Consider the following 15078-nt stretch of genomic DNA (forward strand, 5'->3'; position numbering starts at 1 on the left):
CAAAGTGCAGAGCCCAGCTAAAGGTTTCACAAACAAAAATCACTGTGGCTGCCCTCCAGGAATAGTGTCAGGAACAACACTCAAGCCCACAATTAACAGTTGTCCGTGAGAGCAGAGGCATCTCCTCATGCTGGGAGATGTCAACTGAACCTGCCCTGAGCTGTGGGCAGAGGGCTCACCACAACAGAAACCTGAGCAGCATACTGGGGAAGGTTTTGTTATGGTTTTAATTAACATTTGAAACACATAAGGCATATGGTAACATTTGACAGAGGAGCAGTACACATTGGAGTCATGTAAACAGCAGTGCTGCAGTTGTCTTCTGTCCAACTTGGTTACACGCACAAAGCGAAATACATTTTTTAAACAAAAGATTTGCTATGTGTCTGTAGAATGAGCATCACTCATATCACAAATCTGCAAATCAACACAATTCAGACAGTACAGACCAGACCATATGCTGTGAGAGGCTCGCTCAGAGTCTAACACGTTTCACATCATGCTCATGTACTACTTGCCAATAACACTTTGCCATCACGAGGGCTCAGCACACCAGAGACTGCAGGCAACCAGAGTGGTTTAACACCTATGATAGCAGCTGTCAGCAGGCCAGGATCCTGCACCAGCTGAAGCCTCACACACACAGCTTCTTACTCCTCCCTGGCCAATCAATTCTAGTTTAATACAGGTGTCTGAAACACAATATGATGCTGAACTCCTTCCCAGAGCACTTGGCAGGGGCCACACTCCTCAGTGCAAGGGGTGGCCACCTCTGCTCCCTTCCCCTCCTGCAGTCATCTACAACACAAGTGAGCTCCAGAGAACCAGAGAGTCAAAAATGTGGCAACTGCTGCCTGGTGACAGCAAAGGAGTTGCACTTTGTCCAAGGTCAGCAGCGCCAGGCTGGGAGGCCACTACAGCAATGACAGGAGAGGCACTCACTGAGCCCCCCGCAGCAGGCAGGGCTGTGAGTGCCCCCTCCCCTCATCAGCCCCTTCCACTTCCACTTGGGACTCCTCATGGCACAACCTTTGAGTCTCAGACAATCAGTAAAAGAAACATTAAATTGCACTTCTGGAATGGCACACATGATTAAGTACGGGAATCTCCCAGTTCCTCAGTAGCACAACTTTGCCCTAAACAAGCAACATTGAATGGAATGATTTTTATCCTAGGGTTTCGTTTTGGTTTTCTATGCTTTGGTCCTTAGTATACAAACCCGCTGGTTAACTTGATTAAGACACTTGAAAGTTGTTTGACATAGGTTCTATACTTATTGGCCCGTAAAAAAGAAAAGTAAAAAACCAAAACACAACCAACCACACCCACCTAGAGCAGAGCCTTGAGCAGAGGTGGAGGATGGCAAGGTTACATTTAACCTTGGGCTTGCTGTAGAAAACACAGTGGCTACCAAGAGACACAAAATAGCCAGTGCTGAACTCCAACAGGCAGTAACTGCCTGGCATTCCTGCCTTGATAAGGGCTCCAGGAATTTCTAGGTAGAAAACACGTGAGCCCGAAGAGAGCCGGGAGCTCAGATTGTTTCCAAAGAGTCAAGGCTGGGGCAGCTGATAAAGCCTCACTCAAGGCTGACTCTGGAGCCAAACCTGGGAGAGACAAGGACTTTACAACAGGACTTTTGGACTGGGGGGGTACAGAACCACCAGCTCAGCCCCAGAAAGGGCTGGAACAGCCGGGGAGAGAAAACTAATTCATGGAAAGTCCAACGACATCACCAGTGTTCACAAAACAGAGCTAATGGGAGTTAAAACAGGGTTTTGGCAATACTTTGAAAGGCCGGAATGGAAAAGGCCCCAGTGACTTCCTGGTCCTGTAGCAGAAGGCACCGAGGTGCTGTTTCCCGTGGGGCACAGGAGGCAGCAGGGCAGAGGGAGCTGTGAGAGCCCTGCCACACCCCAGGCCATCCACGTAAGGCACTGAGCACGAGACTGGCTCAGAATAAAGCAGGGAGAGGATGTTACTGTGAAACACACCATAAAATTTCCCTTTTACAATGGAGCAGAGCTGGAAGATGTGCAGGGTTGTGTGCCTTTGGGGCATGCTGCCCTGTCATCAAGGTGAAGTCCAGTTTCTCACAGGAACGGGTCCAGATTTTCCATTTCAGCAATTTAGACAGTCCTTCTGTGTTCACACCTGGTAAAGTAGCATTAGATGCTGTTGGATTCAATCTAAATTAGCATGACAGGGCAGGCTGAAAGAAGCAGCAAGATTGTGGATTCAGAAAGGTAAAAAGTTGTGCTTGAGAGTTCCACCAGCCTGTGTTTATGAAGTTCAAGAGATGAACTGACAAGGATCTGTGAGAGGACTCCAGCACTCCTCTGAGGTTGTAGGGAACAAGGTTGTTGCAATATTTAAACTTAGCTAGGGCAAGACCCCTGGAAGCTGTGCCTATGCATTGCTAAAGAACTCTGGACTGAGCCCAAGCACCTGAAACACAAGCTGGAGACAGGAGTCCCACTGAGCAGGCTGAGGGAGAAGCCAGAGAGGAACCCCAGCCCTGTGTGGGGTGGGCTCTGTTGTGTGCCCAGCCCTGTGCCCAGCGGGTACCTGCCCTCCTTGGGCCCTGGGCCCTCCCTGTGGGCTAGTTAAGCAGGCTAGTTAAGCAGGATTCTAGTGTCAAGGTTTTGCTTCTGGAGCACGAGATCTTCCATGATGGGCAGCTCTTCTTGGTGCCCATTTCAAATCCAGAATGAAACCCAAAAGCCCACCACACCTACAATCCATGCCAAGTGAGCACCAACAGCACCAGAGCTGCCCAGGGCTGCAAGCAGGGCCCAGTGGGAAGGACAGCATCAGCCAGGACTCAGGGTGCTCACAGAGCTGGGCTTGGGTCTCTACACAGCTCCGTTTCCAAATGCACACAAGGAAAGAAAAGCAGAAGAGAAACACAGTTCTGGTACAGAGAGGAGCATCCCAGGCAGCTCCTGAACCCTCAGCACTTGGAACCCCAAGACAGATTCAGGGGAAAAGAGCCAAGCCCTGCAGCAGCAAATGAGTGAGGACACGATGGAAAACTGCTCAGAATGTGCAGGTCAAGAGGCTTGACACACAGCTGGGCTGTTTATCATCTAACTGCTACCCTGGCAACTGCTTTACCAACCAGTGTGCCACAGGGAGAGCCAGCCCGGGCTACTGGGCAGGCAGCCCACAGGACCAGCAACACCTCCTCAGTGCACTGCACAAAGCATTAACAGGAGACTGTTTCCATCTCAGTGAAGTCCAATTCAATACTTGGAAATATAAAGACAAGGGGTGAAGCCCTAACAATGTCAACTTGGAGCCCAACATAATAAAGCACAGAGCCAACATGAATTGTTCCAGTTGTTTGAGACACAGTTGAGTCCTTAAGGTCTCTAAGGATCAGACACTGCTCAGATCTCTCCATACAATTTGGAAATAGAAAATGGACAGGATCAGGTTAGCTCATTGAAACTTTTCTTCTGTAGTCAGACATAGCCCAGCCCAGCCTGTGACTGCAAATGAAGAATGATATGACATAGACTCCAAATTGCCAGGATGGCCAAGGCAAAACCAACATGAGCTGTTACTGTCTGGCTGTGTTAGTGGTCTGCAAAAAGCACAGGGAATAGAGCTGGGTTAGTGTGAACAGAAGAGAAACCCCTGCTCAAATTAAACTAGGCCTGCTTTGGTTTTTCTTTGGCTGTGGAGGAAACATCCTACATTTGGCCAATCCTCTGCTGAACAGGCTTCCCAAAGCTGACAGTGCAAAGGCTGCAGCAGGGCTCAGCTTCTGCAGAGACACTTGGCAGTTGTTACAGTACATTGTGCTGTGATTTTACAGTGACAGGCTGTGCAGCTGTTAGTCACCAACTGCTTGGAAGCTTCAGCCTCACTGCCAAAGAAAAATAAGGTTAGTCTGGAAATTCAGTGGAGAAATAAGTGGTTAGAAAACAGTATGAAATAAACAGGCTTCAAAAGAGAGAGCAGGAGGCATATCTGGCAAAGGGTCAGTCACAACAAGAGCATGCAAACCTCATCTGAATGACAACCATGATGTTCTTGTACTGGTGAAAGATGGAAGATACTGATCTGTCCATTTCCAGGTCCCAAAGAGATCAGGGAGTTGAACCATGAATTCATAATCTGCATACATCTCTTCTCCTTAGTTCTCTGCTTTTTTGGATTCTTCCTTGGGTGCTTCAGGAACCAGGATGACTTTTCCAACATTCTTCTTTTCTTGCATCTGCTTCATAGCCTCTGCCACCTGGAAGAAAAGGAGCCTGGTTAGAGCCCCACCACTGCAGAGTGCATCCCTGCCCTTCCTGATCCATCCCCTCAGCATCCCCAGACCAGTCTGAGGCACAGCTGGCAGGCTTTCCTGGCAGTGCAGGCAAGTCACAGGCATTCAGCTGCCTCTGCACAGACCTGGGCAACTACCCCAAAAAACCCACAGGAAACTGTCCTCAAGAATTCACACAGCCCAACCTTAACACACACAAGGATGCTCTGCTCACACAAATGTGGAACTGCAGCGTGTGTCACCTCAGGTTCCTCTCCAAAGGGAGGAATCCACCCATCTGCCAGGAGGACAAAGCCTCCACCAGCTACACAAAACAATAAATGCACAGAATTGTATCATTATTATCTTTAAGTACCTGGGCCAGGCCTGGAATCAAAGCTTTCCTTAAACCTTTGCATCAGTCTAGTTCTCAGCTATGAACACTGACTGATCACCACTAAGTTCTTTGCTGCCCTGCAGCAAGTCCTGCCCCAGCACAGGATTCCCAAGGGAAGAGCCAGACTCTGCCTGGACACATCAATGCAATAACCCTGAGCAGAGCAGAGCTGCTGAAAAACCTTCTGCTCCCTTCTAATATCCTCATTCTGCTTCATTGCCTGAGCTCTTCTGCACCCTTGGAAGGGCAGCAGCAACCTTCCCATCTGTCTGCTTAATTACAGGGTGCAGACTGCTCAGGGCACACTCCAGGCTGATGCACAGCCCAGCCCCCTCCTGGCTGCCCGTGGAGCACCTGCCCTGCTCCACAGGGACTCTGTCTGGCATTGCCCAGCCCTGGGCACTGGAGCAGAACAGCCCAGCCACTTTACTCAGCCTTCATATTCTAAGAGGAATAAAGCACTGAGAACAGATGGTTGTTAGAGGCTTTCAGCAGTTCAGGCTCCAGGAACAAGGCCCTCACTCTTGTACCACTGCCTGCCTGTATGTCAGCTCAGACTCACCTGATCAAAGGGCCAAACAGAATCTATTTTGGGCTTGATTTTGCCTTGACTGTACAGGTTAACCAGCTTGGTAACAACGCTTCTGAGAAGCTCAACTTCTTCATCCATATATCCGAGATGGTAGCCACACACAGCCTTGTTCTGGTGCAGGAGCTGCAAGGCAGTGATGCTGAACTGGTTCCACCAGGTTTTAGCCATAGCCATGAGGTTCTTCTTCTGCCCAGTGAGCAGGTTTGCTACACCTGAAAAGAAGAAAGCCACAGGAAAGTTGGAACAAAACCCAAGAGGCAGTGGGCATCCCATGGAACAGCTCACACCACACACAGGGGAACTCAGCATAGTGAGGAAGAGCTGAGAACTGGACCACACAACCTGTCCAGTCAACCTTCAACACAAACAGGCACTTGCCTCAGCCTCAAGAGATGCAGAATTTGGATTATCAGCACTCATATGGAAAAAAAATGCAGAACAACTACTCTCTCTGGCCTTCCTAAGGCAGCAGCAGTGCAGCTGAGCTGGGGCGCTGGCAGAGGTAAGAAAGGGTTACATGTGACATCCAGCCAGGCTTCTTTCCCCTTCTCCTACAGCCCTGCTTCTTCAGGGGAATCACACCCTGCAGTGGCTGGGACAACCAAAGCAGCACACTGCTGCAAGTGTCTGGAATCCCACTGGGGGTTGTGTGAGGGCTTTGTGTATGGGACAAAATCACAGTGTTCCAGGGCTGGGGAATGGAGAGATAAGCATTCAGTAGCCTCAAACCTCATCTCCCACACATCCTCTAAAAGAAAAGCAAGGCTGTGCATTAACTCAGCCTAGACAAAGCAGCTGAGCCAGTATTCCTCCCTGAGGACATTCCAGCTTCCCCTGCAGGCACCAGCTTTTACCCCAAGAGAGATTTCACCATGGGAGGGAAGAGCCTTGGAGCCTGTGAGCACAGCCCTGGGGACAAATCTCACTGCCCTCAGTATTTCACCAACCCAAAGCATCCTGAAGACCCAAATAAAACAACAGAACTACAACACATGGTGCAGGGGGGAATAGTGATGATCCCTGACAGCCATGCAGCCAGACATGGAGCATTCCTGTGTGGATCCCAGCCCACCATCCCACAGTCCCTGGGTCTGCTCACACTCACCATAAGTGATGACTTTGCCCATCGGCTTCAACAGGTTAAAAGCTTTGGATGTATCAGCTCCTCCCAGCGGGTCCAGGACAATGTCAACACCTAGAGAGGGAATTGGAAGTAAATAGAAGTTTTTTTGCAATTGCAAGAAATGCAAGACAGTTGCAGAAGCCCTCCACCAGGTCGTACCTTTGGGAGAGATTTTCCGGACCTCCTCTGCGTAATCCATCGTTCTGTAGTCAATGGGGTGAGCAACCCCGCTCTCCTTGAGTACATCGTGCTTGGAGGCAGATGCTGTGCCAAAAATGGTGACATTTTCTACAGTCTTGCACAGCTGGATGGCAGCAGTTCCCACACCACCTGAAAACCAGCAGTGAGAAAGATTTAGAAGCAAACAGCCCCGGCAGTCAGAAAAACCTCTGAGGAGGTGAATTATCCCTGCCTGTACTGATCACACAGCACAGCAGTGTGGGGAATAGAGGCTCTGCCTGGGGAGGTTGATGCCTGGGACACACCAGGAGAGACTGACCCCAGCTGCTGGGAAATGGGGCCAGCAGGAAGCCTGCATCTCTGCTAGGTGACATTTTGTCAGTGCAGCCCCATTCCCCATTTCCCCACCCATGTCACTTATTCAGAAGCTGCACGGTGAACCCAAGAGCCTCAGCACGGTCTGGCAAGAACTGTTTACCTGCAGCCATGTGGATGAGGACGCTCTGGTTGGGTCTCAGGTTTCCAAAGTCAAACAGAACCATGTAGGCAGTGATGTAGTTAACAAGAAGAGCAGCGGCTTCCTCGAAGCTCATCCCCTCGGGCATGGGGAAGGTGTGACTGGCCGGCACATTCACCACTTCTTGCCAGAGCCCCGACCTAGCCAGGACCATCACCTTATCGCCAACCTAAAATCAGAGCACAAGGTGGCCTCAAACAATCCCCCAAGGCTAGCAGAAGCCATCAGACCCTTGCCCTGTGTCGGAGCTAGTGCACACACACTGTTCTTTCTCTGTGCAGAGGTCTGCAGGGACTGCAGCACCGCTGGACTCAGGCAGGAGACCACAGCCTGCTCCCTGCTCATCGGGAGGCAGCCAGACCTGGGCACACCCCAAAAACCTCAGAGACACCACAGGCACTCCAGGCTCTGCAGTGGTACCCAAACCCAAACTGTGGTTGCCCAAACCAACCACTGGATCCGTGCTGCATCCCCAACAAGGCAAGAGAGACGAGGACCATGTCCTGCCCTCCTGGCTCAAGCTAAGCAGAAGTCTAAACACCGAAAAATATCAGTGCTGCTCCTTGTAAGGATCATCCTGCCAAGAGGCAGGAGCCTTTGGGAAACGTTTAGTAGCATCAATCACGGAAAATGCACGTCCAAACTTAGGAAAACCTCCTGAACCGAAGGCACACGGCCGTCCTCAGCTCCTCCCCAGAGCTCCCGGAGCAGCCGGGCCGGCCCGGGGATCCCTGCCCGCCCTGCCCCTTTGTCCACGGCCTTTGTCCGCCGCCCGGTCGCCGCCGAAGCCTCCGCGGGTGGGACCGGACGGACCCCGGCGGGGGCTCAGCGCTGCCGGGCCCGCCCCGACGGGGAGCCCCGGCCCCGGGACGGCCACCGGCGGCCGGGGAGCGGCCGGGGCTGCGGGCACCGGGCCCGGCCGGGGCGGTTCGGGGCCAAAGGGCCGGGCCGCCCTCACCTGTCGGTCGCGGACGCCGTCGCCGAGGGCGCGGACGGTGCCGGCGCACTCCATGCCGGGGCAGACGGGCGGCGGCGGCAGGCGGTCGTACAGCCCCTGCCGGGCCATCAGGTCGGCGAAATTGAGGCCGCAGGCGCGGACGCTCACCGAGACCTCTCCGGGCCGCGGGGCAGCGCCGCGCCGCGCCTGCACCTTCACCTTGTCGTAGCCGCCGAACGCCGTCAGCACCAGCGCCCGGTGCTCCGCCGCCTCCCCGCCGCCCGTCGGCGGCTCGGGGCCGGGGGCCGGCTCGGGGGCGGCGGAGGCCGGGGCCGGCTCGGCGGACATGGCGGTGCGGAGCGGGAGCGGCTGCGGGCGCGGCGGCGGCGGCGGGCGGGGAAGCGCCGGGGCGCGGCCGGGGGCGGAGCGGCTCGGGCGGGCGTGGCGGCGCTCCCGGTCAGCCCCCGGGCCCAGCCGTACCGGCCCCCGCCGCCACGGACCGTCTGCTCCTCCGCGCCGCCCTTTTTGTCTTTTATATTCCTTCCCCCCCTCCCTCTTTTTTTTTTTTTTTTTTTTTTTTTTTTTTTTTTTTTTTTTTTCTTCTTCTGCTAAATAACTCTTTTCCAACAAACACGCTGCGTCCTGGGGACACGGCTGAAATGGCAGTTTTGCTGCAGCATCCTTTCCCCTGAGTTACTTCTCCAATTTATAGCGCGGAAATCCTGACACTCGCGGGGAGCTCAGCGGCCGTGATGGCTGCGGGCCACAGGGAGGGGGCACGGGCTGCACACAGCTCGGAGGGAGGAGCGGAGTTCTAAAGAAACTAAAGAAAAATAAATTAGGCAGGGTGTGGGGACAGATCGCTGGATCCGGCCTCTCTTTCTGCCAGCAGACATCAGCCTCCTCCCTGAGCTCACTGCTCGGATATCCCTGTTCGGCTCCCTGTTATCACAGTTCCCATCGGGAATGCCCGTTCTGTGCCATTTTGTGTGTGCAGAGCAGTTTACAATCCACACCTCAGCTGTCAGAGCTTGGTGAACTCATCCCTAACAACCCGCAGCCACTGCAGGGTGACTGCTCAAGCGAGCAAAGCAGAGATTTCCCCGGAGCCAGAAGAATATCCGTGCCCCAAAGGAAAATACAATCCACCTGGAGGATAATCAGTGCGCTGGGAAATTCCTGTGTCATTCCCAAGCCAAGGAAAAGCCAGCACGGTGCCTGTGCAGGGCAGGGCACTCCCAGCTCTGTGACAGCTCTGGCTGACCCGCGGATCAGCAAACCCCGGCATCTCCTGGCTGCAGGAGTCCAGCGGGGGCTGCAGGAGCTGCAGGAGCTGCAGGAGCTGCAGAGCTCTGCACGACTGCGGCTGTGCCCTGCAGGGCCCCGCTCCGGGATGCGCTGCCCTGACGCTGACAGCGCCCGGGGCTGCTCAGGAAGAGGAGCACAAAGACAGGAAAGGAGGCAGGAGGACAGAGCCCGCACATCGTGCGGCTCTGCCGTGCGGCAGATTTATGGGTGTTGGCGTGGCTGCGGTGGGAACAAGAAGGAGACTCGAGTCCAGTTGCACGGCAGGACCACAATCTAGCTTTACCCTTTGACTCTGGTCAGCTCTGAGAAATACGGGTGTGCCTTCCTGATGTGTGGGCATTTCCCACATCCCAGATTAGAAAGAGGCAGTCAAACCAATCCTTTATCTTCTCCTACTCTTCCTAGGAGCTTTCCTAGCCTTCCTTCTTTTAGAGATTTGTATTCACAGCTGATGTCAGGGCTCTTGGGGTGGATGAAACATGCTGGTCCAAAGGGAGCCTCTATCATCCCCAGAGTTCAGGGGATGATCCCCAGAGGCTGAGTGGGCAGTGAAGGCAGTGGATTTGGCAAGTCAGATTCCACTTCTGCAAGACTGCTCCAGCTGTGTGAGGCTCTGGAGCAGATTGGACAGGACAGGGACATTTCTGCACAGTGGCAGGTCTCTGTGGCTGGGCAGGACGCTCTTTCTGCCTTGGTCTCTTCCATGTTGCTGGGTCAGTTTTTCCTTATCAGCTCAGTCAGCAACATTTTCCCTGTAAATCCTTACTCCCTTCACTCTGTGTCCTGCAGGGGTGGTTTTCTCACTGCATTGAGGCAGCAGGGTTAAGGTCAGCCGTGGCTTGCTGCTGCTCTGGAATTGGTGTGAGTGAAGCTGTTTTGGGGAGCAGCCAGGGAGGTGCTGGTGTGTGGCACGGGCCAGGCACTTGCAGCTGGCACAGTCTGAGCTGGCAGACCTGGGATCCCCAGCCCATCCCACTGGGGCAGAACAGCAATGGAGCATTAGCTGGAGAAAACTATTTTTCCCAAAGGAATTGATGCTCACTGCTTTTGCCTATTTTCCAGCAAGCTCTGCAAATGTGAGCTTTGCTGCCCAGAAGCACATGGCCAAGGGCCCTTCTGAATGATGCTCACTTGTGATTTACTGCCAGAGGTGGGCACAGGCCGCCTCTCTCATGAATGAGGTTCTCATTCTCTCTCATTCTTTCCAGCTGCCCTGCACCTCCCTGTCAGCTGCTGTTCTGCTTTTTCCAGCCTCTTGCAGCCCCCCCAATCCCATGAAAGGGGTTGAGGAGGATGTGCCACAGTAGGAGCAGTGCCAGCTCCCCTGCCTGGCCCTCTGTTGCTTGTTCTTTTATTTCTACGAAGGGCTCTACCAGTCCCTCTCCTCTGCTCTCAAGGACATTTTAACAATGACCAGGCAGAAGATAAAAAAAACCCAACAAAACAAAACAACCAACTGGCTGCAGTTTTCTTGTCAGCAGGCTGCTGCCTGTGCCAGCTCCCAGGGCTCTCTCAGGACAGAGCCCCAGAGGCTCAGGCCACAAAAGCCTTACCTGGCAGGGCAGGGCTTGCTGAGACCCCACTGGCTGCAGGACATGGGGTGGCTCCACACCACAGGTGAGGTGCTGGCACCTGAGGTTCTCCATTCCAGCTCTGGCCCTGACCTGGTGCCACCACCCCTCTCTTCTGCTCTGCTGGTGCTGCCCATGCTCCTCAAGCCCCCTGCTCCCTGTCCCCCCGTCCAGGGCGAGGGCTCAGCTTGGGAAGCAGCTGTGGGGCTGCAGTCAGCCCTCCTGGGGTGCTGGGACCCACACACCCTTTCAGGGCTCTACAGTTTGGTATCCTGGCTCTACAGCAAGTGCTGACCTCGATCCATCTACCTGGATTTGTCGGGAACTCAAGAGAAAGATTCCTCCTGCCTCTGTTGTGCCTTTTATTCCCCCATGAGTGCAGCGTGTTAGGATGCACAGAGAGGAAGGCACAGACAAGGTGTCCCACCTGCACCACACGTACCAGGAATGCTGTGCCTCCTGGGTGCCACTGTCCCTGCATCACAGGAAATTACATTTACATTTGACAGGTAGAGCAGCAGGTGGAGGAGATCTGACACAACCCCTCAGACGTGCCTGCCACTCACAGCCGCAGCTCCCTGCGCTGCTGTTTTGATCACAGAGACAAATTGAGGCAGTTGTCAAGGGCTGACTGAACCTCAGTGGATGGCAGCTCACTCCTTGCACTGCCAGCAGACTGAACCAATCCTCCCAGCACAGAGCATCATTCCCACAAGGCAGGGACTGTGGGAATTCTCCAGCCCCTTCCCCTGCATCCCCCCAGCAGCAGAGGCTGTGGATGTGCAGCACCAGTGTTGTATTTCTCAGGGAAATGGTTTGTCCCACCCCAGAGACCCCTGGAGTCTGTAACCATGTTTAGTTTAACCCTTCCTCCCCTTTCTGACCCTACTGGCTGAGTTCCAACTATTTCTCTTTAGCAGGAGAGTGGATAAAGCTCTGTTCTTCCTCATTCTTTCTCTTTCCCCCCTGGAAACCATCTGGAATAAACATCTTGGGTTACATCTGGGGGTCAGAGCCTCTTTTGGAATCTTTTGCCTTGTCCCTGAAATATTCCTCCAAAGCCCTCTAGAATCTGAGCTGGCATAGGAACTTTGGGGGGCTGCAGGGGGATATTTTACGAGTGAGTGGCGTGGCTGGCAGGAAGCCAGCTCCCAGGTGTGCAGGGAACAGCATCCCACTGTGTCCTCCTCTGGAAGGAGGCACTTTCTCCACTGCAGTCCTCAGAGAATCATGTGAAATGAGACTCAGTCTCCTCAGCTTCAACCTTCTGCCACAGCATCAATAATTTACTGACAATTATAGTGCCAAAATTACAGGCTTAGCACATCCACATGCTGTGCATCCATGAGAACCCCATTATCTGGTCAGCATGTCTTACCTCGCTGAAAATGCACAGGCTTGCCTCTGTGTGCTGAAGCTTTCTGGGGTACAGCAGGCAGGACTGGGCAGTGTGGCTCTGCCCTGGATCAAGTCCTGGCTTCCTCTGCACCACCAACATCTCTGCTGCTGTCCCAGGGCCCTGGCTCCTGGCAGGTTCTGGCACTGCTGTGCTTTGGTGTTTCCCTGCACCAGCCCAGGAACAGGAGCAGCTCTGCAGAGAAAAAGAGAAAAGCAAGGGTGGGACTGAAACACATCAGGGCACAGCAGTGGCTCTGCAGAGGCAGGACCTGAGCCCAGCAGAGAAGCCCCATCCCTCAGAGGCAGCAGGGACCTTTCCACAGCCTGCAGCCCCACGGGCATACACAGCCCAGAGGGTGTTGCCTCACCGTGTGGGGCCTGCAGAAAGGGAGACTTGAAAAACTGCTTTTTCTCCAATTTGTGTTTGGGATATGCAGTTCATTTTCTAAATCAAACGGAAAAGAAATGGAAGCTTTGAGGGTTTATTGCTGTTCATCCCTTGTCCACCCCACCTCCACCACTCTCCACATGAAAAAGGATTGCAAGATTTCAAATGTGAAGGTGGTGGAGATCACTCCTGCTGCTGAAGAATTCCCATTTCCACTGAGCACCTCTGCCAGGGCCCGCTCAGCTGGGCTTGCTCTGTCACTCTGCAGCGTGCTGCAGCTGCAGCCATGCATGCAGGAAGGCAGGGATAGGAACGATGCATGGGTGCTGCACTGCCTCCACCCAGAGCGAGGAGAGGCCAAGGCAAGGGCAAGGCCAGCACAGCCCTGGGAGCTGCAGTTCAAACAGCTCCATCCAGCCCGGGACAGGACGTGTGGGGCAAGGAGGTTTCTACAGCCAAGAAGACGGAATCAGGCATTTTTCTTCTCCCAGCCTAAGCCTCTTTTTATGCCTTCATGCTGCAGTGCCTCTCCAAGGGGCCTCCTGTTCCCTGGAGGAGAATGCCCAGCTGTGGCCAGCCCATGGAGTCCCCCAGACTCCCCAATTCTCTCCAACTGATGAACCCTGAGGAGAGATGTCCGGGGAGAGAGAGGGGGAGAAAAGGGAGCTGCTCACCTCCAGAGGAGAGCTACAGAGGCTCCAGATCCCTGTCTTCACAGAGAAATCTGCAGCAGTAATTGAGGCATTGTGCTTCCTCAGCCTCTAGCACACGCGCTCCCACTGCAGTCTTTCCAGCAGAAGCCTTGGCAGTTGAATGCCTCCTTGCTTTAATCCCTGAGACTGCTGAAGGATGCTGCTTTCATCTGATAGCATTTATGGACAGTTATAATGAGCTTTGGCTTGCTGAGATATATTAAATTGCTCACCCAGAGGTGCAAACTTCATTAATGCCAGCAGAGAGTCAGATCAGTGCTATTCTAGTCCAGAATGTAAACAGGCTGGACACATGAAAGGGGATTTGGTTGGGATTTTTTTTCTTTCTTTTTTTAACCTTCCTAATTGCTGCTGATTTGTATTCTTTTGCTGCATCTCTACTGCTTTTCTACCTCTTTATCTTCTAGGGAAAAGCGTAAAATAACACACCACTCCGGGCTGAATTATTTAACTCCAAGTGTTCATAGTTAGCAATACTCTACAGCTTGGCCTGGACAGTTTCTAGCTCTTTCCCATATTTGACAAGTCCAAAAAGATATTTAAGACTAGATCTGGTGAGACACTAATGTGTCCCTTATTTCTGTCCCAGGCTGGGAAATAAGACATTGCACACCGAGACAAATGTCAAAAAGAAGATGGATAAAAAGTGAATAATCATCATAAAAATGCAGGAAACTGTCAGGAGCTCTGTCTGTGATCCCAGGGTGACACCAGGGCACCTCTCACCCTGTGCTTCTTGCAGGGACCACAGCCATGTGCCAGACTACAAGACTCTGCTCACTCAGTAATTCACCTCCTCACCACGTTTGAAGTTCAGTCCAGAGCCTGTGATTTTCTGTACAGGACCAAACTCCAGGGCTCTGAGATGTCACAGGCTCCAGATTTCAGAATCTGGCTCCTTCAGTGAAAGTTATCTTCTCACAGTATATTTTCCCAGTGCAGGATGTCTTCCAGTTTCTTTGTGCAGAAAATGGCATAAACACAACACAACGTATTTAATTCATAATTGCAATTAAGACCCCAAGAGGGTGGATCAGCAAGGGAGGATCCAGCCACTGGGGAAGCACTTCCAGGAGCAAATGTGTGAGAGCCATCTGTCACCTCTCCACACACAGTGACAGTCACAGCATGTCTCTGCAGCCTACTCGGAGAATTCACACCCTGGTGAAGGGCTGTTGAATTTATTCTGCAAGTGTTGCCTGCCAAGGGGAGCTCTGCACTGGAGGGGACGTGAGGCTCAGCAGTGACGGTGCCCAGCAGCTCTGAGCTGCCTCTCCCTCTGCTGAAGGAAGATGCAGCTGTTGGGTTTGCAGAGGTCTGAGCACTCCCTGCAGAGAGCGTCCTGCCTCCACTGAAGCAGCGTTTCAACAATCTGATGGCTGGGAGCAAAAACCTAATTCCTATTAGAGAAACGTGGTGAAGCCTTGTCAGAAAGGGCATTGGCCAGGGGAAAACCTTGCTACAGGTGACACTGATGAATAGCCTGCACTCCTTTACCTGCAGTCACAAGACAATGAACTTTGCTTTCCATTCTTCTGCATAAAAATGGAGTGACATGCGCATATATAAGAAGGCAAAAAAATCACTACAGGCCTTAGAAAACCTGTCACGGTGCTGCACAGGCTCCTTTCCCCAGGGAGGGTTGGAGGAAACAAGCATGAAACAGTCACTCATCATTTTGCTGAAGACAAGG

The 15078-nt window shown here is 53.0% G+C and overlaps 1 protein-coding gene across 1 annotated transcript; it reads right to left on the reverse strand.

The window, feature by feature from the left end:
* Window positions 1-208: 208 nt before the first annotated feature.
* On the reverse strand, window positions 209-8431 carry VAT1 (vesicle amine transport 1). Its single transcript, XM_063403949.1, has 6 exons — window positions 8029-8431; window positions 7032-7239; window positions 6533-6703; window positions 6356-6445; window positions 5221-5462; window positions 209-4246 (listed from the first exon to the last, which is right to left on the reverse strand). Exons 1-6 carry the CDS (start codon window positions 8353-8355, stop codon window positions 4145-4147), a joined length of 1140 nt encoding a protein of 379 aa, XP_063260019.1. The 5' UTR covers window positions 8356-8431; the 3' UTR covers window positions 209-4144.
* Between the last annotated feature and the right edge of the window lie 6647 nt (window positions 8432-15078).

This window comes from Prinia subflava, chromosome 8, assembly GCF_021018805.1.
Source record: "Prinia subflava isolate CZ2003 ecotype Zambia chromosome 8, Cam_Psub_1.2, whole genome shotgun sequence".
Taxonomy (NCBI): domain Eukaryota; kingdom Metazoa; phylum Chordata; class Aves; order Passeriformes; family Cisticolidae; genus Prinia; species Prinia subflava.